Source organism: Miniopterus schreibersii (genome assembly GCF_964146895.1).
Source record: "Miniopterus schreibersii genome assembly, chromosome: 16".
NCBI classification, from domain to species: Eukaryota; Metazoa; Chordata; class Mammalia; order Chiroptera; family Miniopteridae; genus Miniopterus; species Miniopterus schreibersii.
The window spans coordinates 42,207,788-42,234,031 of NC_138116.1; the positions used below are offsets into that span (position 1 = coordinate 42,207,788).

General features: G+C 50.1%; 1 protein-coding gene across 1 annotated transcript in view; it reads right to left on the reverse strand.

The window, feature by feature from the left end:
* Positions 1-6,316: 6,316 nt before the first annotated feature.
* CDRT4 (CMT1A duplicated region transcript 4) overlaps positions 6,317-26,244 on the reverse strand; it is a gene marked incomplete at both ends in the record, with an annotated part of 34,710 nt that continues 14,782 nt past the window's right edge. The window contains 3 exon segments of the mRNA XM_081162052.1: positions 6,317-6,501; positions 13,952-13,982; positions 13,986-14,434. Coding sequence (XP_081018178.1) covers positions 6,317-6,501; positions 13,952-13,982; positions 13,986-14,434 — 665 coding nt within the window.

A 26,244-nucleotide genomic window follows, 5' to 3' on the forward strand; every position in this document is an offset into this window, starting at 1 on the left:
TGCTAAGTGAAATAAGCCAGTCAGAGAAAGACAAATGTCACATGACCTCACTTTTATGTGGAATCTAAAGAACATAATAAACTGATGAACAAAATAGAGCCAGAGACATAGAAGCATGGAACAGACTGAGGGATCTCAGAGGAAAGGTGGGGTGGGGTGGGGTGGGTGGGGAGACATTTACCAAAGAATTTATGTGCACATATACATGACCCAAGGACACAGACAATGGTGCAGTGAGGCCTGGGGAGGGAGGGGGGGGTGCAGGGTGGAGGGGATCAATGGGGAAAAAAGGGACATCTGTAATATTTTCAACAATAAATATTTCTTAAAAATTAGAACACACAAAAAAAGAAGCAGCTGCCCTGCCAGGCTGGGGCTATGCTGACTCCCAGCCCAGCAGGACCTGCCATGTGGTCATCAGGAACTGTGGGGGTTTAACGGGTCCCAGGTTCCGTAAGGAATATCCTTCTAAAGACGCGTTAGAGAAAGAAAGAACAAGAAAGAGAAAATGGTATCTCCCCCAGATTTGCGACTGACGCTTGCTAACCAAGTAGAACACGAATTTAAGTTTCTTCTAAATAATAAAGGTTGTTTTAAAGAAGGAGGGGGGAATAGGGGGAGAAGGGGGAGGGAGGGACGGGGGGAGGGGGGTGAAGAAGAGGAAGGGGGAGAGGCCTTCGAGGAGGGGGAGGGCTGCACCTTTCGGCAAGGTTCTGGGAGAAAGGCTTTGCCGAGGAGGCGGGAGGGAGATGTGAGAGCCCAAGGTGGCAGCTGCTGGCGTGATGGAGGGACAGTGAGGGACAGCCAGCAAGCCAGAGAGACCGGAGCAGGGAGAGGGGGGAGGCGAGGCCCAGGAAAGGACGCTCAGAGGCCTGCTGGGCGGTTTGAGGGACTCTGGTTTTTTGCAGAGAGATGTGACGTGATCTGACTTCAGGTTTTAAGAACAGACAGAAAATTTCCAAGGGATGCCCATCAACCCTTTAATGGTTGGTCACCTCAAGTGAGGGGAATGGTGGGGGGCTGGCAGCCATGTGGTGGGGGAGAATTTGTATTATAGTCCAGGCTGTTTTGTTTCTCTGTTTAGCATGCGCATACTGCTTTCTTCAAATCTTAAAAGATCCCCTTTTCCTGGTGTGACATCCACAGTGAAGAGCCTCTCCCCGAAAGGGCCCCTGGATCCCTGGCGGCTGGAGGACCAGGGGTTGCCTACATGATGTCTCGGGCTGGGTTCGCCAAAAGCGGACTCTGAGAGGACAATTCAGAACCAAGGAGCCCGTTGGGGACGTGACCCAGGGGACTTGTGGAGGAATGGAAGAGGGAGACAGGAGGGAGGAGGCGGTGCAAGGTGTGTCCTTGACCCCATTGCTGCTCAGGCCACAGAGGCCCCACCCTGCTGGGAACTCTGAAGCCTCAGACTTAATTACCCCGCTTAGGGCCAAGGAAGCTGGGCTATTTGACCTGCAGCTTCTGTTGGCCGTTACTGAGGGGGCTCTGGGACCTTAACTCCCTGGCCCCTCCCAGGAGAGCAAGGGCCCAGGAGAGCTGCCTGGAGCGGGATACCAAAGCTATGGGCAGTGATGGGAGGCACAAGGGCTATCTGCTACAGAACACATTTTGCCTTTTTTTATTACTTTTTAATATGTTTTTATTGATTTCAGAGAAAGGAGGGGAAAGAGAGACAGAAACATCAGTGATGAGAGAGAGTCATTGATCGGCTGCCTCCTGCACACCCCCTGCTGGGGATGGAGCCCCCAACCCCGGCATGTGCTCTGCCTGGAAATCAATCTGTGACCTCGTCGAGGTTCATAGGTTGACGGTCAACCACTGAGCCACGCTGGCCGGGCACATTTTGCCTTTTTAAAAATACACGTTCTATTCAGCCTACCTTCCACAATAGACACTGCTCTTTAATTCGTTTCACATGAAAACTGAATAAATCGAAAGGAAGGGGGTGAGCTAGGAGAGTTTCACAAAACCCTCATCTCTCCTGAGAAACAAGGGCGCCCTGAGCAGAGTGTGGGTGGGTGCAAACACCATCTAGGTAGTGCCCTGGTGGGAAAAAAGTTTTTAAAAAATATCTTCGGGAAGAACCTATGGTTTACCAATTTTTTTTAAAGAAAAGAAATTGTAGATTACAGTTTATTTTTGTTTTTTTTTAATGTAAATTTTCTTTTCAATTACAGTTTACACTCAATATTTGTATTAGTTTCAGGTGTACAGCATGGTGGTTAGACAATCATACACTTTACAAAGTGATGCCCCCGATATTTCCACTACCCACCTGGCACCATACACACTTACAATATTACTGACTATGGGCCCTATGCTTACCTGACATCCATGACTGTTTTGTAACTACCATTGGACTTCTTACTCCCTTCACCTTTCTCACCCAGTCCCTCCACCCCCTCCCATCTGGCTACTGTCAAAATATTCTGTGTTTATGAGTCTGTTCCCACTTTGTTTGTTTATTTTGCTCTTTAGATTCCACACATAAATGAAATCCACGGCACTTGTCTCTCTGAGCACTCTATTTTTGGATATACCTAGCATACCCCACTCTCTCCTCACACCCATTCACGTCACTCTCCTTCACGCCCAGCTCTAAAATGCTCACCTCTTTCGGGAGCCCTGCCTAAGGAATTCCGCCTGCCCCATCCAGCCTGCCAGGAGATGCTGAGCACTGGGCCACCAGGCCCTTCCCTGGTCCGAGACAGACATCTGCGGTGGACCTGGGAGACTTGGATGTATTGAATTCAAATACTCCACCAAGCCACCAGCCTCTCTGACCCTCTATTTCCTTACTCCCTGGGTGAGAGTAACGGGTCTCTATAAAATGATCTCAAGCAACCCTTCCAGTCACTCTATCATTCTATAGCCTGGAGCAACTAGGTTCTGAGATAGCCCTTGAACTGACTCGGAAAACAATTGTCAAAAATGAAGCTCTTATCTAAAAGGCTCCGAGCACCCCAGTTTTGCTGGAATGAGGGCCTAAACTTTGACACTGATGAGGTTAAGGGGGCTGCGCTCACTGGAGCATGGGAGTTCCTGTGCATACATTTTAAAGTCACCTGTGAGTTCCTCAAAGGCAGGCCTGCAACCCCACTTTCCCTCTCCCCCCATATGTAAGGTTCTGCTTGGGTTGTTGATAAGCCAGGTCAGTGAGAGAGCAAACAAATAGATTTTGGCCTCTGTTTACAGATTTAGCTGTTGCTGTGCTTAAGTCCTTGCACTGGTTGCCCATTGTTCTTAGGAAAAAGATGTGTCTTTTGTCTTTGTTTTCTGAGGTGACTCAGATTCACTCTCTACCTGTCTCACCGCACTCAGCTTGGATCACAGCCCAGCTCCTGCCCCACACCAGCCTCTCGAGTGAGCATGGCAGGCCACCCGCCACGGAATGATCAAAGGCGCTTGTTTAAAAGATCAGACCTGCTGAATCCTGCTCTCTGAATGTGAGGAGTTTCGCACACACAGGAGGCGAACTCCGAAGTCAGGAAAGCTTGGCTTCTGCTGGGCCACCTGACCTTCTGATGTCCTGATGAGCTCAGCCCCTCCCACTTGAATTAGCAGCTATCTACTGCTGTGCAACAAATCACTCAAACAGAGCAGCTGAAAGCAACAAAATTCATAGAGTTTCCAGTAGTTAGAAATTCGGGAGCCAGAGCTAGGCAGATCTGGCTCAAGGTCTCTCATGAAATTTCAGGGGTGCTGGCCTGGGCCGGAGAACCTGCTGTCCAGCTCACCGGGGAGGCTGCTGGCAGAAGCAACACAGGCTGCTCAGTGATATGGCAGCTCCTTCCCCAGGGCAAGTAGCCTGAGGCAGAGAGGGTGGGCCCTGAGACTAAAGTCACAGTCTTTCTGTAACCCAGCCTTGGAGGTGACATGCCATCACTGCTGCTGTAGTTCACGCATCAGAAGTGGGTCAGTACCGAGAGGAGGGAAATCAAGCTCCACTTTTTGAGGGAAGGAGTATCAGGAAATTTTTGGACATATTTTTAAGAACACTCCTCTACCTCAACACCTTTACAAACACAGTTTTTTTGAAGTGAAATGATTTCCCGCCTGGGTCTCCCCCACCGCAGAGCGGCCAGAGCATTAAGTAAGGTAAGTGAACACTGAAAAGTTACACACTCCCTACAGATATCAGGCGTTATCACACCACGCCAAGCCTGAAGGCAGGGCAGGACGAGAGGCCCTCCACAGCTCACTGCTGAAACCAAATCAGAAATGACTGCTGTGGGCTGTTACCAGGCTACTCAAAAGAGGGAGTTAGAGCTCACCTGTCGGTGTCATGGACATCCATGTATTGGTAAGTGAGAAAAGCAAAAGAAATGTATTTTTTAAGATCTCATATTTGTTACAACAATAATTTTTTAAATAAAGAAAACACTTATTTAGCCATTTATACCCGTGAGGCCAGGTTGTCATGTTGCATCACTCCAGGGGGTTTTATTTCCACTATAACCTACGTGAAATCACATCCCACCTCCATCACCCTGAAGCTGTGCGGTTGTCAGCATGTGTGACTGACTGCACAAGGACCCTATACTATGACCTGGGCAGGGACTGGAGACATAAGACGGGGGAGGCAGGCACGCCCCTTGCTTTGCTTCATAATTACCGTTTTGAGGCCCCTGTGCACCAGAATCTCTCACCACCCTATTAAGTATTCCCACCACCGGGGCACACAGGTTTCTCCAGAGATGACAAGCTCAAATATGGGCTCCCACCCCACGTGTCACAGCCTGCTCACCTCCATGTCCTCGGGAGCAAGCCTCAGGAAGTGGCCGACAGGCGTGAAGGGAGGAGCCCCTCACAAATGACATAGGTTCATGCAGTGAAAGTTATAAAAAGGAAAAACTGAGTGCAACCTGAATGTCCACCAGGGAGCAACGGCCCCTCACAGCAACCCAAAAGAAAGGCGATTCAGACACATCTGCGGGGAGAGATGCTAAGTGACAAAAGCAAGTTGCAGAATATGTAGCCCATTAAAAATAACGTGTACATGATCTGTATGTACTGTGCGTATACATCCATTAAATACACCTGCATTTGCATTGGGGAAAAGCAGGTCTGAGAGGAAATACTGCAAGCTGAAAACAGTGCTTACATCCTGCGCAGATGTCCAGGGACAGCGGCTTCTGCTGTTCACTTTAGATGCTCAGTAGAAGCGGGATATGAAAGGGGTTGTGGTCCTGAAAACTGACCTTAGGCCAGGGGTTCCTGACATTTTTAAAATAAAATACGTAGGACAAAAAAGAAAACCAATTATTTTGAAACTAAATAATCAAAGTATTTTTACAAGAGAAGTTTGCTAATTGTACTGTGGATTTTTTAGTGCATTAAATAACAAGATGCAGCTGCTAGCCTAACGACTACCAGAATTTCAAAGAGGCAATGAACAGTATTCCAGGGTACCCACGAGCATCATGTGGCACGAAAATACCTGTGACTTCCACTGGTGACAAAGTCATAGGTGCTGAAACACTTCACTGAGGGAAATACTAAAGTTCAGTGAGAGGTTAGTGAAAACATAGATGTAAATTTTCTACAATCCAAGTTCGTGGATTCCTGATTTCTATATGTGGACCCCTTGCAGGTCGATGGAACTCAGGTTAAGAACCCTGATGGTTACGCCTTCTGGAAAGTCAGCACCGGTCTCCTGATTACACCCTCCTTTCGTTCTGTGAGGGCGCGCTCTGGAGAGTTTACCTGTGCAGAGAGATGTGGGGGTTCTCAGGGTGTCCGGTCAGTGAAATAACGCAAATGCAGATGCCTTTGACAGAGATGTTAAATGTTCTGTTACCTGATGTAAAATATAAAATAGGCCTTTCTTCCAGATTTATTGAGACGTAACTGACACGCAACATTCTGTAAGTTTGGATGCATTTATGAATTACAAATTGATCACCACCCTAGCATGAGCGATCATCTGCATCATGTCACATAATTACCATTCCTTATTTGTGGTGAGAATGTTTAAGATCTACTCTCTTAGCAACTTTCAAGAATATGATACACTATTATTAGCTATAATCACCATGCTGTACATTAGATTTCCAAACTTGTTAATCACAGCAGGAAGTTTGTAGCTTCAACCAACATCTCTCCATTTCCCCTAACCTCCAGCCCCTGGCAACCATCACTCTATTCTGTTTCTCTGAGTTTGTCTTTTTTAGATTCCACATATGAGTGAGATTACATAGTAATTGTCTTTCTCTGTCTGGCTTATAAAACTGGTCTTTTTTTGAGATTGTGCTTTTGCTGGCTTAGAGAATAATTTTTCAATAAATAGACTGCACTTTCGTAAATTTGTTCAGTAGAGATATGGTGGTGATGGTGATAGTAATGGAGTTGCAGACAGAGGAGGTGAAGGTGACGGTGTGGCCATGGCAATGGTGTCAGTGGTAATGATGGGGTTGCAGATGGAGGAGGTGAAGGTGGCCAGCCACTCTTGAACATCAGAAGGCATAATTTCCTCCACATTTTGGTAGTGGGACCCTAAAGAGAAGGAGACAAAAGCTCTCGGCTCTTCTGAACTTTCCTGATGCCCCAAGTACACTATGTTGAATACTGTGATTATCTTTCCCAGGCCAGGAGAACTACACCACATTACACGGATGAGGCAGTGGTAATTTTGCCCGTGATAAAGAAAAGAGGGAGGTTATTTACAGGGGAAAGCAAGGCAGAGGTGTGGCTCCAGTATCTCCAGGATTAAGGGGGAATTGGACCTGGATTCTGAGTTCATGGAGATGCACTCAGATTCGTGTTGGAGGTGGAGCTGGCCATCACCAGGGAACAGACTTCAGATTGAGGCTGCAGGCCTCCCAAAGCAGACACTTCTGGTAGCAACTGTAATTTAGTCTGTTGTGCTTCTTCTACTCCCATGCCTTCGGGACAGACTTGACTGTCACCACACTGGCAAAGCTCACTCTGGGAAGCTTCAGGGGCACCCAGTGGCTAGGTTGAGAAGTGAGGCAGCAATGACCTGGGACCTTGAAGCAACTGTTTTTGGAGTGAGATGATGGCAGGGTTGACAGGTGACCAGGAGGATGGTTTTGTGGAATATGCAAGCATCCCTCAGAGCTTTCTAGAAAGTTTCTGGAAACTTCCATTGTCTTCAGAATAGAGGCTCAGACTCCTGGTATCTAAGCATTAGAGGGATGGGCTTCTCCTCGTTTGTGAGATCAGGGTCATCCTAGTCTCTTACACTTCAGGGAGCCCGAGTCTTTTGAAAAGCATCATTTAATTTCACAATGACACAAATAAATACCAATAAAGATGAAAAGGAAAGGAAGAAGGGAAAGAGGGAGAAAAGAGGGATGGGGAGAGGGAGGAGCTCTATGATTATAATCAGATGGAGGAAGGAGATGGAGCAAGGGCAACCTCAAGCCAGAGGTCATGAAAGAATGCAGTGCTTTCTCCCTGGGTTGAAATGCACCCCATGCCTGCCTGCAGAGGGGCCTACAAATGCCTGGAGAGGCTGGCAGGAAGCAGGGACCTCTGTCATAGACAGGAAATGGAAAACCACAAGTAGTCTTTCTGCTCTGGAGACCTGGGCAAGTTGTGAGGCTCAGTGGGCCAGGCCCAATGCTGAAGGCTTGGACTGGCCCTTGCCCAAAGCCTGGTAGGAACAGTAGAGGGGCCTGCAGCCTCCTGTGATCAGTCCAGCCCACTCCTCCAGAACAGAAAGGCAGCAGAAAGCAAGTGTCCTGCCTCTGTGTTATGCAAGGGGTCAGGAGGGGGAGGCCCTTCTCTAAAGCATGGCTGAGCGAGGTGACAGCTCCATGGTGCTGCAGAAACAAACATGAAAGTCAGGGCCAAGTATAAACTGAAGGCAGCTTTGCAAAGTTTGAAAAACTTACCAGGCCACTAAAATTCAACTTGGCCAAAAAGTCACCGTGACCTCACTCCTTTTTATGAGCAGCTGTCCCGATACTAATCCTGCCTCCTTCATAATCCTTTTTTCATGAGACTGGGGAGAACGTGTCATGAGCCGAAAGCAAATACCCTCTCACAGAACCCTGTGCTTCTTTGTAACCTGCATCGCAGCTGCAATGGGATAATGTGGTTGTCTGATGTCTCCATCGCAGCGCTAAGCCTCAGGGTGCCTGCCATGTTCGCACTGGGTCCCAGGCACGGTGCCAGGCACCAGCAAGCACTTAGTGCCTATTTGCCGGGTGCCCATTGGCATGGCTGTAAACATGGGGATGAGAGAACATGTTGAGTCTGTGAACTTATGTCCTGCCTGGTAAAGGCCAGAGGAAAAAATATAACCAACGTGGAATTTCATCAGATAGGCATGGATTGATTGGTGGTTTAAAGGAACAAAAGAACTAGATGTTAATTTTAAAAGACAAACTCCTGTTTCTTCTGTCCCTCCAGCACCCTCTAAGGAAAGGCCCATCAAAGGCACCTACTGACCCATTATTTGAATCCTACTGTCAGGACTAGAAGGAACTTTATAGCAAAGGTGCCTACCAAGTGCTTCACACTTCCTACAAACCTGGACACATGGCTTTTCCAGCCCCTGGTTATTAGGAAAGAAACCACCCCTTCCCGAACCATTTTAAAGGATAGGACTTACTGTTGTTAATAATCTTCTCAATAAATAGTTCAGCACCAACTATGTGCCAGATTATGGATGGACAGGGCTCTGGGAGTATGGCAGTGAACACGACTGACCTTGTCTAGATCTCCTGGCACTTTCAAAGTCACCATCCTTGCTCTGCTGGCACAGCAGCACATGGGTTACTGTACTCCCCAAGGGGAGATGGCTAATAAAACCATTGCAAAACCGAAGGCACCAAAGCTGAGCCTGTGGGTCAGAGGCCATGAGCTGAACACACCTGGCCGACTCAAGGACACACAGAAGGGTTCCACTGCTGAAACCTCGAAGGAGGAGGGTCCTGGGTGCAGGTGAGCAACCTGGCCTTGGAGTGGAGAGCCTGGTTCCAGAGCCAAGGGGCTCGCTCATCTCAGTGTTGACGAGTCCACCAGGGAAGCCAGGATGTAAGCCCAAGGGCTCTAACATGGGCATGGTGTCCCCAGGGTGAGCTTCCTCACAGCTGCAACTCTCTCTGGTACTAGTTTTGCTCTCCCCAAAAGCCCCCCGCAGGCAGACATGCAGAAATGGTTCCACAGAGGTGGGTTTCACATTTGTAGCTTCTCATATCACTTGCCCACCAAAAATAATGGACTGTTCTGGGTAGCTGAGCAACTGAATCTGGAGAGCAGGTGACCTGGTGCTGAGCCTGGCTGGGCTCCAGCGACGTTGCCTAGGAAGGTTTGGAGGAGGGGAGTAGTTCTATTTGCCCTGAGGTGTATAGCCCGAGAGAAGAGACAGATATTTACACCAAGTCCAATGTCCTTTCATGACTGTTTATCCTGCCCTATCCCATAGGGTAACCAGATCATGGTCAGGATCAAGGTACAGAATATGGAGTGGCAGTGGACCCCACCTACACTTGAGGTGTTCCTGCATCCCCTGTGGCCCTGCCTGCCCCTTCACCCCCGATGCCCTGAGGAAGCCCACATACTGCCCAGTGCCAGGGACAGCCCAGCCCAGCCTTGCCCTACATGGTTAGGATGTTGTAGTGGGATTTCCAAGTACGCAGGTAGCTGGCTGAAGCTTTGGAAGAGTGAGAATTTCCTGATTACTCTACAAACATAAGCCCAGGTCTGAGCTTCATTCTGGGGCTGCGGACATTGGGTCAATAAATCTCAGGTCCCCATTTACTTCCCTCCCCAGTCTGTCACTCTGTCTTATCTGGCACTGATCAAGTACAGGCTCTGCAGCGTGCCCATCACTGGAGAGGGTGGGGATTCCTGAGCTCTAGGAGTGAATGAGGCAGCCTCGCTGAAAGGAACCTGCTGTGCAGGTGCGAACATTTGCCCCCACGCATCTCCCAAAGGCCTCTAGGCCTCTCACCACCTCTGACACAGCACTGGGCCTCCTGCGCATGGTTTTGTCTCCATGGACACACCCTCAGGCCCTGCCTGGGAGTCCTGTGCAGCATCCCCTGTTCCTTGAGATTTCTCGGCCACCTCTGAGGACTCCCGTCAGGCCCAAGGGTCAAAATCCCCACCTCAGGAGACCATATTGTCCTCCCTGTCCTGAAGAAAAACACTGAGGGTCTGTAAGGCATTCTGCTTCCCACATGAGGACCTGGGCCAACCAGAGGAAGACCAGGGCTCGCTGGCCACGCTGCACTGCTCGCTGACGCTGCTGATAAAGTCCGGCTCTTGGGCCCCTCCGTTTAGGTCCCACCCCAGCCACCCATTCCAGGTAGGGGCACCCAGGGCACCCAAGAAGCTGGCTCGCACACACTGCGCCAGCACCTTTGTTTATGCGGTTATGTCCTTGAAGACTTTCCTGCAGCCCCTTATCTGTCAAGCAGCCTTATCTCCTTCAAGAGGTGCTCCTGCTGGGACCAGCAGAATGTGGAACTGACGGCCCCCCGGAGCAAAAATGACCAGCAGGCTCAGTCACGGCGCGGAGGTTAAACAGCAACGACTTCAACGCCCGCTGTGGAATCTGCAAATGGGCAAATTCCAGCCTGTGCACCGGCGCCAGGGAATCTGGGTCAGAGCGGGGCCTTAGTTACGGAGCCCACAGCACGCCAATCAGAGCGGGGCCTTAGTTACGGAGCCCACAGCACGCCAATCAGAACGGAGCCTCGGTCACAGAGCCACACAGCAGGCCAATCAGAGCGGGGCCTTAGTTATAGAAACCCACAGCACGCCAATCAGAGTGGGGCCTTAGTTACGAGCCCACAGCACGCCAATCAGAGTGGGGCCTTAGTTACGGAGCCCCACAGCACACCAATCAGAACGGAGCCTCGGTCACAGAGCCACACAGCAGGCCAATCAGAACGGAGCCTCGGTCACAGAGCCACACAGCAGGCCAATCAGAACGGAGCCTTAGTCACAGATCCCCACAGCAGGCCAATCAGAACGGAGCCTTAGTCACAGATCCCCACAGCAGGCCAATCAGAACGGAACCTTAGTAGAGCCCCACAGCACGCCAATCAGAACGGAACCTTAGTAGAGCCCCACAGCAGGCCAATCAGAACGGGGCCTCGGTCACAGAGCTCCACAGCACACCAATCAGAACGGGGCCTCGGTCACAGAGCCCCACAGCAGGCCAATCAGAACGGAGCCTTGGTCACAGAGCTCCACAGCACACCAATCAGGACGGGGCCTCAGTCATAGAGCCCCACAGCCGGCCAATCAGGACGGGGCCTCGGTCACAGAGCCCCACAGCCGGCCAATCAGGACGGGGCCTCAGTCAGAGAGCCCCCCCCCCCAGCGGGCCAACCCAGAATCGGGCTGCGGCGTCAACCTGCCCCGCAGGGCGAGCAGCAGCAGCGCCCTGGTCCAAGCAGAAGCTGCAGCCGCGGAGACGCACAGCGGGGGCCGCGCCGTGGGCCTCGGAGAAGGCGGCCCCGGGGTGGGAGCCCAGCGCGCTCAGAGTAACCCGAGCTGCCCGCCTCGCGCCCCCGCCCCGCAGACGAGGTCACGCTGGGAACGGTCCGCATTCCAGCCGCGCCGCCGCCCGCGCGCTGGCCCCGCGTCCGGCGGGAAGGGCTCCAGAGCGCCCGGGACGCCCGCGGGTTCCCAGGAACAAAGCTGCTGCCGCCGCGTTCCGCGCCCGGGGCGGGGCTGCCCGCTGTGCGCCCGGACACCCGGAGCTCCCTTCCCAGCTCTGCCCGCACCGCGGCGCCTTCCAGGGCTTAGCAAAGGAGCCTGTAGGAGCTGGACTCACGGCCCGTCGGGGAGCCCGGGGCGCCTGGGCGGGGGAGCCCCAGCCCGGCCCCAGCCCGGCCCCCAGGAGCCTCAGGCCACCCCTCCCCGCGCCGCCGGCCTCGTGCCCCGCAGGCTGGTTTCCCGCAGCCTCGGGCCTCGCGCAGGGGTGGCCCTGCCCTGCACCCCAGCTTGGGCTCCAGCGAGTCCCTCTTTCGACGTTTTCTTTGTTAAAACTGCCTCAGGGGACGGACCGTCGGGACTGCGTGGCAGGTGCGGCCAGGCCTCATCGCCACGTGAGGGTCGTTACAATACGCTGAGAATTAAATTAATCGAAACGCTATTCATAGAACACTCATTTAAATGTGGAGTATGTATTTTCATAAAAGCTATGAAACACCTAGAAGTTTTATTTTAAAAAGAACAGTGACTGCTCTGCGCTCAAAGGGATGGGAAGAAATTATTCCAAATTCCTAAAAACACTCTCAGCGGGTCGCTGTCACCACAGCTTCCTAAATCTCCTCTGGCGGTAACCTCCCGTGAAAGGCAGGGAGAAGTGTCCTGGAGTTTATCCACGGCTGCAGGTCTGAGTGCTCCATGCACACAAACGCAGCCGCTCCGTTAGCTGCAGCCACTGTGTCCCTCCTGAGCTTATTCCGGCCAGAGCTGAGCCCGCAGGGTGCTCCGGGCCTCCCCGGGCGGCTGGCCCAGCACAGCTCGCAGCGGCCAGAGCCGAGCAGAAGTGTCCACAGACCCTGGGATGGCCAGCACACACTTTAGGGCAAAGTCAACTTTTTCAAGTGGCATTTAAAGCAACCAGCGCACCTCGTCCTCTGCATCTCGGCCAGGGAAGCGTGAGGTGCTTCCCACCGCATTAGAAATAAACACACAGAAACTCAGGTGGGATCAAAGGAAAGAAAAGCCCCCCTGCAGCTGTGCCCAGAAGATAAACCCCACATCTGAGGCCAGCGGGGCTGCCAGCATAACCAGGTCCCTCACGTGTGAAGACCAAGCCTGTGCGCTTCGACACTGACTTGTTCAGCAGCCTGCTCTCGCACCCGCCGATCAGCTCAGAGCGTGAGTGGGCCAGTCCTGGCTGAGGTCTGACAAATAACAGCTGGGGTCCAGCCACGGACTTCTCCCCACCAGCTCTGCTTGGCAAGGCAAGCCTTACAGAAAACTCTCCGTTCTTAGCAGGGGACAGCCAAGTCCCTGCTGCCACTTTGTAAACTCTCCAAGGAACAAGCATCTCAATACCAGGGTCTGGTGCCAAGTGGAGCAGCAAGGAGGGGTCACCAGGAACCCCACCGAGCTGGTCCGAGCTCGTTTTCCCTTTGCTTCAAGTCCATCGTTTCACACTGTTCTTTGAGACGCTGGGTTTGGGATTCTGCAAACCACATTCCTGCTTTCCTCCCTATAGGCTCTGCCCACAGTGGGCGCTAGAGGGGGCCTACAAGGTTAGAGCAGGAGGAAGGAACTCGTTTTTGGTTTACTTCCTATTTATCTCTGCTGGCTTCCTGTCCCTGTCTGTTTCCCCTAGCAATGCTTCTTGTTCGCTCAGGTAGTGCAGATTCCTTCTAGAAGCATTTGAGTTCAGTTTTTTGGTTTTCCCAACACTCGCAGAATCAACCTCAGCCTAAGCAGCACCCCTCCTCAGAGGCAGGGGTGCCATCCCCATAGGGGTCCTCCTCTGAGCTCAGACACCAGTGCCAGCTAAGCAGCACCCCACTCCCCTACCTCGGGAACCTGAGATTCAGCCCACATGCCCCTTCTCCAACTGTCTCACTTTTAGGTCCAATATCTTCCCTTTGTTCCACCCACCCCCGCCCTGGAGGTGATAACTGCCTCCTGCATGTACTACCTCCACCAATAACTTTATGTTCTCCTCCTGTCTCTTCAGTTACCTGGTTAATAATTCTTTACATTAAATTATCTTTAATAACATAGCTGGTGTGACGTCTGTCTCCTGTCTGGGCCCAGGCTAATTTACCCACAGTTAGGTCCTAAGCATCAATAGTGTGGACTAGAGCTTGGGACTTCCCAGCCCCATCCGACTGTGATGCTGGAGGGGGTATACCCATCCACCCACTCACCCCCAGCTCACATCTGATCTGATTTATCTCAGCCAACCTCTGTACGAGCAGGGGCAAGTTCAGCCTTAAAGGACATAGTGAAATTTGTGGCAAATGAAGCTTAATTGCTGTACAATCTTGGGGGATGGTGGCAGGGACTCCTTGCTAAACATTTAAATGTTTTTCCTTGCTGGCCAGAAGTGAGCTGTATGGAAGCATCCTCATCAGAGGTTTTCGAGAGAAGATGATCTTGTTATAGTTTGCAGTGGGACTTTCTCTGGAATCCGTATGAAACTGTGTGGGTTCTGGCGTGGGAGCTGCAGCCAATAGCGAGAAAGTGCTCCACACCGACATCATGGCCTCAGACTTCGTGTCCATGAGCATCGCTTTGGCAGAGGTCTTGGATGACTTTTTCCTTTTCATCTGGATGATGCTGGAAGGCTTACTCTGCCTCAGAGTCCACCGGCTTTCCTCGAGAGCTTGCATGCACTCCAGTTCTCTAGCTTTGCTCTTCTCGATGAGTCTTTGCACCGTCGGGGAGGTGTATGTGACGTAGGCTGGCCAAGACTCATGTTCTTCAAGCAGTTCCAGGGGAAGCCCAATGTTTTCTGTGAGTTCTACCAACAAGGAGAAATTAGGCGATTTAGAGGCTCTTGCACACAATAATTCAAAGAAGGGGAGTGTTGGAACTACATTTTGACTCTCTCAATCCCCTCTGTTCAAGGGGAATAAAATCTAATGCAAAATTGGGAAACACAATCACATTCCACTGAGTATACCAATTAAAGAACTGTGATAGTAAAGAGCAGGGAACTTGGAGTCACGCAGGCTGGGTTTCAGATCTTATATAAACATCAAATTGTTTAGCTCTGAACTCCCATTTTCACCCATAAAAATGGTCACCATAAGGCTACTGTAAGGATTAAATGAAGTGATATATGTTAAGGGCTTGGAACAGCATAGCTCAGGGTTTGAACACACAGACTTTGCACTTAGACTGCTTGAGTTCAAATCCTTCTCTGGCCTTAGCAGCTGTGAACCTCGAACAAGTGTCTTAACACTTCTAGACCTCATTCAGTTGCCTCATGTGTAAAGTAGTCCTTAAAGTAAGATCAACTTACCAGGGCTTCCTTGTGGATTAAAGGAAATTTATGTCTGTAAAGCCTCAGCACAGTGCCTGGTATATAGTAATCAATAAACGGTAACCATGAGAATTTTGGCTATGTCTCCTTGCCTGCACTATTTTATCTAATCCTTGTTATACCTTAGCATGAGTATTAGCTCCATTTAACAGAGGATAAGACTAAGGCTGGCTCATTTGCACAACTAGCAAATGGTAGGTTTGATCTCAAGTCTAATGGGCTCAAACATTCATAAGTTTTTACTGTAGCTGCTGGCCAGAAATTTGGGATGTTTGGTGGTTGGGGGGCATTACTAGGAATTCTACCCATTAGTTTATCAAGCAGCTGATTCTATGTAGATACTAAATCAGGGGCAGTCCTTCCTTCTTCCCTTTGCAGCTTTACTCAGGCTAGCAGAAAACGCCTCAGAATTTCTCTCCCTCGGCTTGTGCATCCCTCTCTTTTCTCAAGGGGTGCACACTTCTCTTGATTTTCTATTTCTTTGGTCATTTCAATAAGAGTCTGAGAGGCGGTGGGATTAAAATGTTCATCTTTCCACCTCCAGCCTGAACTCAGTGACAAGCACTGTGAATGGGGGTAATCAAGAGAAGATGAGGTTACACGGTTCCTTCCAGCCGCCCCCGGGGTGGTCAGGAGCTGGAGCTCCTCTGGGAACACATCCATCAGGAGAGAGCATGCGGTGAAAGGTCCCATGTTTCTGCAAGAGTACTATTCTGTCCCAGGAAGGCGAGGTGTGCGGGGTCACCTCTCATTGGAGAATGCACGTCCCAGCTTCTAGGCACAGGCTGGACTGCTCGCCACTGTCTCCTCGGAGCAAGTGCACAAGCCACAGAGCTCGAAGGTTAGGACATTTGCTAATATCTGGCAGAGGAGAAACTAAAACTGTCCAGGATGAAATGGGCAGCAGCCCTTTCATCCCCCAACATGCTGTGTTCCCCCCACCAATGCAGCGAGGGGCCCCCTCACCTGCCCCACATCCTCCGCCAGGCTCCAGCCTGCAGCACAAGCCCCCCTCCAGGCCTCAAGCCCTACCTTCATCAGCCTTCATCTTTCTTGTATCAGTTCTCTTGTTCAGTTTTAGAGGGTTTGTCACATCGTGGGTCCAAATACCTTTGGGAAAATATACTCATTACCTAGAGCCACCCCAAAGTGACCTAAGAAGAAAGTGGTTGGCAGCCGTCCTGGGCTCGAGGGCAAGGGTCTCTGCATGAGGCTGATGACCCCCTCGGAGAGGAGGAAGTGCCTTCCAGGGAGCAGGAGATGGGCTCGGCGAGCCCAGCGCACTGGTCGTGCGGGCTCAGGCTTTCTGCTTTCCGGGCTCTGAGCTTTCAGGCCTGCATGGAGGTTGGACCACAGAAAGAGTGAAGAAAGGTCTCCACTTCAAAGCCACGCCATCTCCCCCGGAGCCCAGCGTGGTCACGTTCTGCAGTGGGCCAAGTTCCCTCCCTCCCGGCTGCACGTCTCAGCCTGGCATTGGCAGAGATGGGCAGCTGGCAGGAGCCGACTTCAGGCTGACATAGGGAAGCCAATCTCTACATGGCCACGCAGCGGGCAATTTGATGGAAACTAAAGTCTCGTGGCTCTTGAACTTGAGAAGGTCCACCTACCTGTGGGACTTGTTACAACCCACACAGGTCTTAGGCCTCCCCCTGCCACGCCACCCCCACCCAAGCTGCAGATTCAGCAGCCAGTGCTCTAAACCATAGGTGGCAGGGAGCCATTGAGCATCTGTAAGGTTTTGTTATTAATTACCAAGTGTTGGGAAACAGATCCAGGAGATCTTTTCAGTTCCTGTCTAGATAATTTTTATCCAAGAACTCATTAGTTTATATGCTCACTTTTGCCACTTCTGTGGCCTATGGACCCCTAAAGGTGCCAAGGACCTACCTGCCGAGACCCAGGGAATGAGTCCCGGTGGCTTTCACCAAGTTCCAGGAGATGCTGATGGCATTGGTCAGGAGACCACACTGTGAGAACCATCACTCTAAGAAAATGCTTCTCAAACTTTAGTGAGCACTAGAATTACCTGGAAAGCTGTGAAAACACAGAGGGCTGGGGCTCACCCCAGTGGGTCAGATTCATTAGGTCTATTCTGTGGGTCTGAGAATTTGCTTTTCTAACTAACTCCCAGGTAACTCAGCTGGTCTGAGGACCACACTGAGTAGCTTTAGTTTACACTGATAATGGCTCTAAATCTTTTCTTCAACTGACTCATTCGTCTGTGAAACACTCCCCTGAAATAAGCAGTTCACAGGTTTTCCTCCCTTTTTTCTTCTAATCGAGAGAACTTTGTGGAATACAAGTGAGTGTGCTGTAGACAGGGACAGCCTTAAATCCCACTATCTCTATAAAGTAAATTATTACAAATGTTAGCATTTTATTATAACACACCTAACAAAAGATAGCATCTTAGAGATTCGTTCATACTCATAAATAAATAAATAAAGGCTAGCTGTTGTCAAACCTCCTCTGATCCAGGCCTTACAGAGAAAGTCCATACTATTGTCCCAGTGGCAACCTTTCCTGACAATAGATTCTTAGGAGAATTCAGTGTCATTTTTCTGAGGCTAGGGAAGACATAATGCTCAAATAGTCCTCTAACCTTGAGAGTTTTACATAATAATTTTTAAAACTTGGAAGTGGAAGCATCTTCTTCTAGGACCTACCATCAGATCCCAGAATTTCAGGTCATTCCAAGTTCCCAGCAACATAGAATGTGTCGCCCAGTGTCCCCGCCCACACCTGTCGGCCTACAGTGAAAGGAAATCCTTGACTTAGCTTCTGTATTCGGTAGGAATGTGTTTGTACTTCACCCCATATGTACAATAGGATTGCTCAATCATGCCAGGTGGTGAAAAAGCTGCCTTGAGTTGGTGGTATTTTGGGAATTTTGGATAATTCCTTTTATCTTTGCCTCTAAGTTTCTAGTTAATGAATCCTGAAGCCTCAAAGAAGTCCAGTTATTAATAAATTATTTGTTTCAACATGAACCTACAATTGTATAAGTCACCACCTTGCTCAAAACCCCTCACCACAAGTCACTGGACCCCCACAACAGCCCTAAAATCCCTCACCATACGTCACTGGACCCCTACAACAGCCTCTGGCTGATAGCCCAGTTCTAGAAAATGGCAAGTTTTTCTCATAACTGCTGACTCAGGAACCAGGAAAGTATAAAACCAAGGGAGCAAATGTTTGAGACAGCCTCAAAACTCATGGGGAGGACTTGTTTGTTTGAAAATAAGGAGACAAATAGTTGACATTAAGTCCGAAGACAAGCTGTGGGCTTTGACAGCCTCCTTCAACTCTGGCACAAAGATTCCATTCTCTCTATAAACGAAACGAAACCAGCATCCGCAGACAGAATCAGCACTGACGGAGGGGCGGGAGGCACAGCACAGGCATGGTTTCCACGTTTCTCCTTCAGACACAAAGGCCCACGTTCCACCCACTGGGTTTTCAACCCCAGCTCCTCCCACCCCCACCTCAATCTCTTATCCTACCATTTCCAGAATCTAGTCTGATAATGCTGGATTTGACCTAAAGAAATTCAAAGGAGTGACACTTGCCTGGAGCCTAACACAAATGTGTGACCTTGATCAAGATCCTTAACTTCTTGAGACTTCTGTCACCAAACAAGATGAGGGTGACGGTGAATTCCTGTCCTGCTTCTCTCACAGAAGCATTGCTGGTTTAATTAAATGTCTGGAAATAAAAGTGCTTCTAAGCCTGCAATCCTCCAATTTCGCTGCACATTGGAATTACTGGAGATCTTTTAAAAATTTAAATGCCTGACTCCCACCCAAAACATTGTGATTTCATTGGTATGGGATGCAACACGGGCATAAGAATTAAAAGCTTGATTCTAATGTGCGACAAAACTTGGGAATTCCTGTTTTAGGATCTAAACCAAAAAACACTGAAGATTTACAGGATATTGGCTACTCAAGAGGCAGGAAACAGCCAAGAGATCATTCCAGTTCTTTGGCAGCTCCGAAACACATTTCCATTCGAGAATTCTTTATTGTATATATTCGGTGCTGCCTATCAGTGACCTTTCAACATTTAAAAGGATCATGGAGCATGCCCTCCACCTCTGCCTATTCCAAAATTGACTTAGGCCCGGCCGGGCGTGGCTCAGCAGTTGAGGGTCGACCTGGGATCCTAGGCGATCGGGGTTCGGTTCCCAGTCAGGGCACATGCCCAGGTTGAGCGTTCGATCAATGACTCTCTCATCATTGATGTTTCTATCTCTCTCTCTCCCTCTCCTTTCCTTTCTCTGAAATCAATATAGATATATCAAAATTGACTTAGATCAAAAGCCATTTCCTTAAAGCACTGAGCTAAGAAAACTGTGGCCGTGAATGATATTCTCATGCAAAGCTAATCTCACCTTCTGTCTGTGGCCACAGGCTGCATCTTTATCCCAGGAAACCATCTTACAAAAGGATCTTGTGGGTCCCAAGCAGGACTGAGGGGTGAATGCACCGGCACCGGTCAATCCCACTCAGACGTGTAGCTCCAATATGGTGTGAAAGTAGCGCCATTTGCAATCTCGTGATGGGCAAGACACTTTCTTAACCCAGTGTCGCCTAAGCTGTGACCCATAGAATGCAGGAATCTCTCCAGAGGCTAACAGGTGTTATGTAAAGGGGAAAACGGTCCATGGGTAGGGTCACCCTATATGACCACATTGTTTAATCCGGGGGCCTTATTAGCATAGTCTATGGTGTTGTGGACTATAAATTTAGAAGGCCTGGCCTGGGTCAGGTAAGTTTAAAAACTGACATGTTAAACAAATTCCTTTAGCTCGGGGTTTCTCAGAGCTCGTACCATGCTAACTTGTTCTGTAATCTCTAAGGACAGATTGATTTGCAGCAGATTAAAATGTAGCATCCCTAATCTCATTTGGCCATGGAATCGTTCATCAGTCATTCGTGCATTCAGTCACTGGGTAAGGCATCTCGTGGAAACAAGTAACCAGGAAAACGCCTGTGTGGGTCCTGAAATCTTTCTCTAGCCCCTGTTTTGGAACTGTGAGCATCAGAAAATGTTATGACGTAAGAGGATGGGAGGATGAACTTGCTCAGGGTAAGGGCGGGTCTTCGATGGCTCACCTCCTCTGAAATCAGTCTCAGAAGGTTTGTCCCACGAACACGTCCATACCCAGGAGAACAGCCTGAGAGGGCCTCATGCTCCACTGGAAACCAAGGCTTCCTCCCGTTCCGCCTCGCTCCTCTCCCCCGCCCCAGTCTGCAGGCGTCTTGTCCTGCTGCGTCTCGGCTCTCACTTTGTTCCCTCCGCCGCACCGAAGAGTCTTGTCTTGCGCCAGAAGGACAAGCACAGCACCCGAAACAGGAAGCCCATGCAGTTCCGTTTCACCCCGACATGCTGTCCTCAGCCTCTCGTTTCCTCCCTGCCCTGTTCCTTCGTCTGCCCTCTGGTTGCTCCTTGTTTATTTTTGGCTGAAGAGGAAGCTGCCACTTAGGCCCGAAGAGTCTTGGAAGGCTTTTCTCTACGAGGCGGAACAACGCTCCTGGGTGTGAACCAGCCTGGCGCTCGCCATCCGGGGTGCCCCCGCCCCACAGGCCCAGCATATGTGCTGAGCCCTTGGTTTCACCTGGTGAAACAAGGTGCACACCACAGACTCCCCACTAGCCCCGCCGTCACGGTCCTCTCCACCTCTTTACCCTGCCCCGATTCCAAGGAAGCGATGGAACCTCTTGCCATAGTTTCACCTCCACCTGATAGGCTCTGGGGTGCACACGGATAGTGGTTTGATGTGCCTTTAGCAGCACTGATGCTGGGAGCACTGGGAACCCTGGGACTGGTAAGACAGAGGGAAATGGGGGGAGGGGTAAGCTGGTCTTCCAGGAAAGAGGAGGAGCCCTCTGGCCCTTCCTTATGCTGGTCCCCTCCTCCTCCTCACCGCTGCCCCTCCCCAAACACACCCGCACCCCAAGGAGAGGAGCTACAAGCCCATTCCTTCACTCTGCTAAAAGCCAAGTGCGCATGAAGGGCCGCTTTGGGAGCGGGGAGCATGTTCCAATCCAGACGGCGCCTCTTTCTAGGGGAAGGAATGGTCTCTAACCACATCTGGGGCAGGAGGTGGGAGTCCAGCCAGAGGTGCCCATCTTCCTATAGAGCTATGGCCTCGTCAGTTCACCACTGTGGGGGGCGGAGGGGCAGACTCTGCTTGTGGAAACGCCTCTGTGCTCTGTGTCATTTACCTGAGAATGTGTATGCCTTGAGAGACACAACAGTGGAAAGAGGGTTCGAGTACCTATGGCCATGCAGCATCAGTGCGCTCCTCCATGCGTGCATTCAGCAAGTCTATGTTGCTGTGGGTCCTGTGCCCACCCCAAACAGGCCATGCATTCTCCACACTCACATCTTGCTTTGGGGTCTACACTTCTCAGTGTCAAAGATCCACAAAGCAGGTCTGTTTCCCATGCCAACAACAACTCAAGAATAATTCATATCATCTTTGTCATCAGAAAAAAAAAAGAGAGAGATGTCCTTTGTACATAGGTCAGAACAAGTCCCTCAGTCCCTCTGCAGATGGGTATTGAGTGTTCCCGTGTACCGGGCCCTGCAGCGGGGGCTGGGGACCGGAGCGGGAGGAGGCGGAGCCTCGGTTCAAGGAGCTCAGCCCCATGAGGAGACAGACCGTCACCGTCCTCGGTGAGCCTGCGTGGGGAGGGAGGTCAGAAAACAGGTCCGAGAAGAGAAGGTGGCTGTGCTGAACCTTGAAGGGCAGCGGGTGTTGTTTAAATGCCACCTCAGTGTTTTCAAATCTTGAGCGAAGTCCTCTGCTCAGCGTCTAGTACACAGATTACATGGGCTCTTTCCAAATAGTTATGTGCTCTGCTCTGAACTAGAATGTAAGTGAGCTGAATAAATTCTTTACAAATTCACTGCAGGAAAAAGCGCTGGGCATTGTCTACCTACCAGGTACAACTACGAATTCAATTTTACACTGATCCAAGGAATATTAGATCATAAATATAAAAATTCCCACTTTAGCCCTGTTGGCGTGGCTCAGCGGTTGAGCATCGACCTAGGATCCAGGAGATCACAGTTCGATTCCCGGTCAGGGCACATGCCCGGGTTGAGGACTCGATCCCAGTGGGGGGCGGGCAGGAGGCAGCCCATCAATGACTCTCTCATCATTGATGTTTCTCTCTCTCTCCCTCTCTCTTCCCCTCTGAAAGCAATAAAGATATATATATATTTTTAATCCTACTTTGTAATATGAAGACCCAGTGGGCACAAAGCATATGTGGCCCGACCATATGATCCATAGATCAAGCTCCAATTTTACAATGAAAACTTCAGAACAAGCCGGATAGACACAATCAAAGGAGAGCCTCTCAGCCTTTCCTCCTGTGGACGGTTTTGGGTGGGCATTTCGCACCAATAGGCAAACAAGTAAGACAGATACAGAGAATCAGGCAACGAGAAATAGCCCTGCAACCTCACACTCAGGGAACGACATGAGTGACGTTAGGCAACATGTGCTCAGAGACCCTTTCTCTGCCCGACAGCTGGCTCCTGAGCAGTGAGCCCCTGAAAGTGTGTCGCTCGCAGTGTCTAATCAGTCAGGAAACGGAAGTCCTGTTCCACGGGGACAGTGGGGCGCTGTGGGCCCAGAGAAGACTGGGAAACAGACAGGTGTTCCCAGGACTTGCCTCAGCCCATGGGCCAGGCCACCGCCTCCTTTAAAATGCTCAAAGCACTAGCAACCCAGGCAGGTGTCTGTTTCGAAGAAGGTGACTTACATTTGAGACTTTGCCTAGAAGCAGAGAACTACAGTAGCTGCCTTCTACAGGATTCAGTCATTCCACCAGCCTATTGACAGCCTGTCCTCAGTGTCACACAGTTGCCACAGTTCATGCCCAAATGTGAGAAAATCCATGCATCACACATTGCACCCAACTCTTGGGTAACAGAGAACCTCAAATCATGATAAAATCAAAACTCCCAATGGTTGGAGTTGAGTTTTCCTGAGTTGAACCACAATCCAAATAAATTGCCTCCTGAAAATCAAGAGTTTGACTGTACTTTACCCTGAATCTCTTTATTCATACTCAGCAATAACTTTAGTCCTAAAACAACTTACAAAATGGAAATTAAACAAAAGGAAAGCACAGTTTTGGGGGATGAAGCGAAGCAGGGAAAGCTCTGGAGATGGCACTCGGCACTTTTCAAATGGAAGATGGAGTGAAGGAGGTTATTTCAACGCTGTACACAGACACCTCTATCCTGTGAGCAGAGTCCCATCCTCCCCCCGGGTGTGGCCAGCCCGCAGTCACTAACGGATCACCAGGGGGAGCCGCAACAAGCCACCTCCTTTCTAGAGGAGCAATTCACATGTGTGCCTTGTCGGCGACGGCCAGTTGTATTTTGCTGTACTTATTTGTATGTGTTCTCATAACTGAAATTATACATCAGCATTATAGAAAGCTTGGAAAATGTTATTTTTTCATCCTATAATCCCATTAAGCGTCACACAATCATCACCTGTGCCCTCACCCAGTTCTTATATGGCTGTGGTCATGAAATGCACATATCCTTTTGAATCCATCACTTTTAATCTAACATTACATTGTATTTTTTCATGTTCCTAAAGATTTCTCATAATTATTTTAGAAATAAAAATAATTAATAGTCCATCTGCTTAATAATCTATCCAGTGAAGACTCAGCATTAATTGTGTCTCCACCGAGGAATTTTACAGTGTTTCCAATTTTAGCCATTGTAAGTAATAAATTGTGTCTTTTAAGATGAAAACTCATAGACACTCTTTCCCTTTTTATAAACCTCTCTATAGCAAGGTGCTCAGAAAATTTTGGCTACTGAAGTTGCTAGTTTCCCTCAAAATTCAATATTGCCAAATCCACTGCCCCTCCCACCCTGAGAGGTGAGGATTGTCCTCGTGTTCCCGTCTTCGTGGACAAAGAGCAGTTAGGGTATTGACTGCAGTGGTCTCCAGGGTTCCTGCCAGCTCCGAGGCCTGCCATTCACGGGAGCACAGCCCGTAGCGATGAGGCCAGAAACCAAAAGGGAGTCTGGGCGAGTGCTCCCAGCACCAGTGTGAGGCTGACTTCAGGCGGGAGAGCTGGAGAACAAGCCCCCAGTGCCACCCGAGTCACAGGAAAACCGGGGAAGAAGTGAATGGAATCAGCTCCCTGTGGCCAAAACCAGCTACGCACAAGGACATTGCCCCAAAAGTCTCCCACTCGCTTGGATGCTTTGTTAGAATTGTATATGCTGGCAAAGAAATAGCCATGGGATCAATGAAAACTGCGTTCTAAACTTCAAGGTGTGGCGCCTGGAACTCACACTGTGGGAGCCACCCAGCAGCCCTGCCCAAACAGGTGCAGAATAACCCAGCCAATTGTCCGCACATGACGTGACGCTTGGGGGAACCGAAGAGCCGTGAGGGGCAAACCGATTTCCTACGAAAGTTCAGAGAGCACGAGCCGTTTAGTGAAGGGGCCACTAGTCTCAGCTCCCCAACGCAGCCCCAACTCAAATGAAGCCCTTTCAATAGCGCTGCTCCCAGTAGAAATCATCGGTGCTCTTAATGACGTCCCTGAGCCACCAAGAAATTGTCAAAGCGTGTCCCATGTTTTCTACTGAGAAAGGAAGAGCGTGGCAAAGGCCTCCTCCCGTTTCCTCCAGCACTGTGCGGGGCCGGGCTGCCACGGGCTTGGGCTGCCAGCATTTGTTCTCCGAGGAGCGAATGAGTAAAATGGGGGCTCACTGGCTGTACGACTTGCTGAAAGTGGCCCCTTTGTTCCTGTTCACGCAGCAGTGTTCTGAAAACTGATGTCAAAAAATACATGGGTGTGTCCCATTATAAATGATTATATTGGCATCCTAAATTATTAATCATTTCCCTTTGAGAGTGTTCAAATCACTTCCTAAAAGTCTTATCACTCGGTGTCTTCGGTACCACTGGGACCTTGATAAATTAACCAAAATATATTCCTAGGAACCGTCTCTCTTCTGGGAGATTCTTATTTTCAAATGCTTATTGAACAAGTGTTGCCTTCTCATCAAATTTAAATCTGTTCTAAACAAAGCTCAGTGCTGACTGTCACCCCACTCCCGCAGACATCTCCTCTGCCCCACGCCTGCCTGTCAGTGACACTGCCGTCCTTCCTGACCCTCCAAGTAGACTCTCAGCTCCTGCTTCCCTCTCGTACCCTAAGGTCAGGGTCCATTCCCCAAATAGGTTTTACAGCCTCTCTATTCTCTTTCCCCGGACTTTATCCCCTTGCAGCTACTGCAAGAATGATCATTTATAAATAGAGCCATCCATTTAGTCAACAAATACTCACTGACTGTTTATACTGTGCCAAGTACTACGCCAGGCATGACTCCTAAGCAGGGAAAACCAAGCTAGAAAAATCTCATCACATCACAGTTCTGTCCCAAACTTACCCCCTATTGCCTGTAAAATAACATGCATATTCCTTAGCAAGACTCTTCAAAATTTTAGTCCTGGAAAAGCTTCCCAGTCTTGGCTGCTAGCACCACACACTCTCCTCCACATACACAGACACACAGACACATGCACGCCCCAGAGCCCAGCGATCCTGACACCCCCTCGCCGGCGCTCGCCAGCTTCTCATGCCTGTACTTCTTGGCAAGTCCTGTCGCCTCTGTCCTGAATTCTCTTCCCACTCCCAACCTCTAAGGAACGGCATGTCCTCCCAAACCCAGAGTGCAGCTCAGCCAGTTGGGAACCCTTCCTAACCCTCCCCCGAAAAGAGCCTGCTCTTCCCTGTGCTCTCAGAGAAAGGCAAAAATGACCCCGTGATACGTAGCATTCACCACATCACGTTGAGAAAATCGTCAGGGAACAAGAAATGTGGGATTTGCTCAGAGTCTTCAGTAAACTGTTAAACTGTGTGCAAAATCTGAAAGCTGAGGGTAAAAAGCTGCCATTTGGAGACACCACGACCTGCAAACATCCCTGAGACCCTCTGCCAACAGCACTGTCAGACCATCAAAGGACGTCCCTCCCTCCGGTCCCCTACAGGTCTCTCGGGGGAGTGGTTTGTCCCCTCACAGCCCAGAGGTTCTGGACCTGGAGGTAGGCACGTGTCCCCCTTGTCCCCCACTGCCGTTCTCAAACCATTTTCCTTCCTGCCTTGAAGCTCATGTCACCCCCTCATCCACCTGGTTGCTGCCAGCTCCTGGCCCTTGGGCTCTGCCCCTCGGTCACTAACAGTTTCACCCCCTGGACACTGGCTTCTTTGCAGTTTTATTCC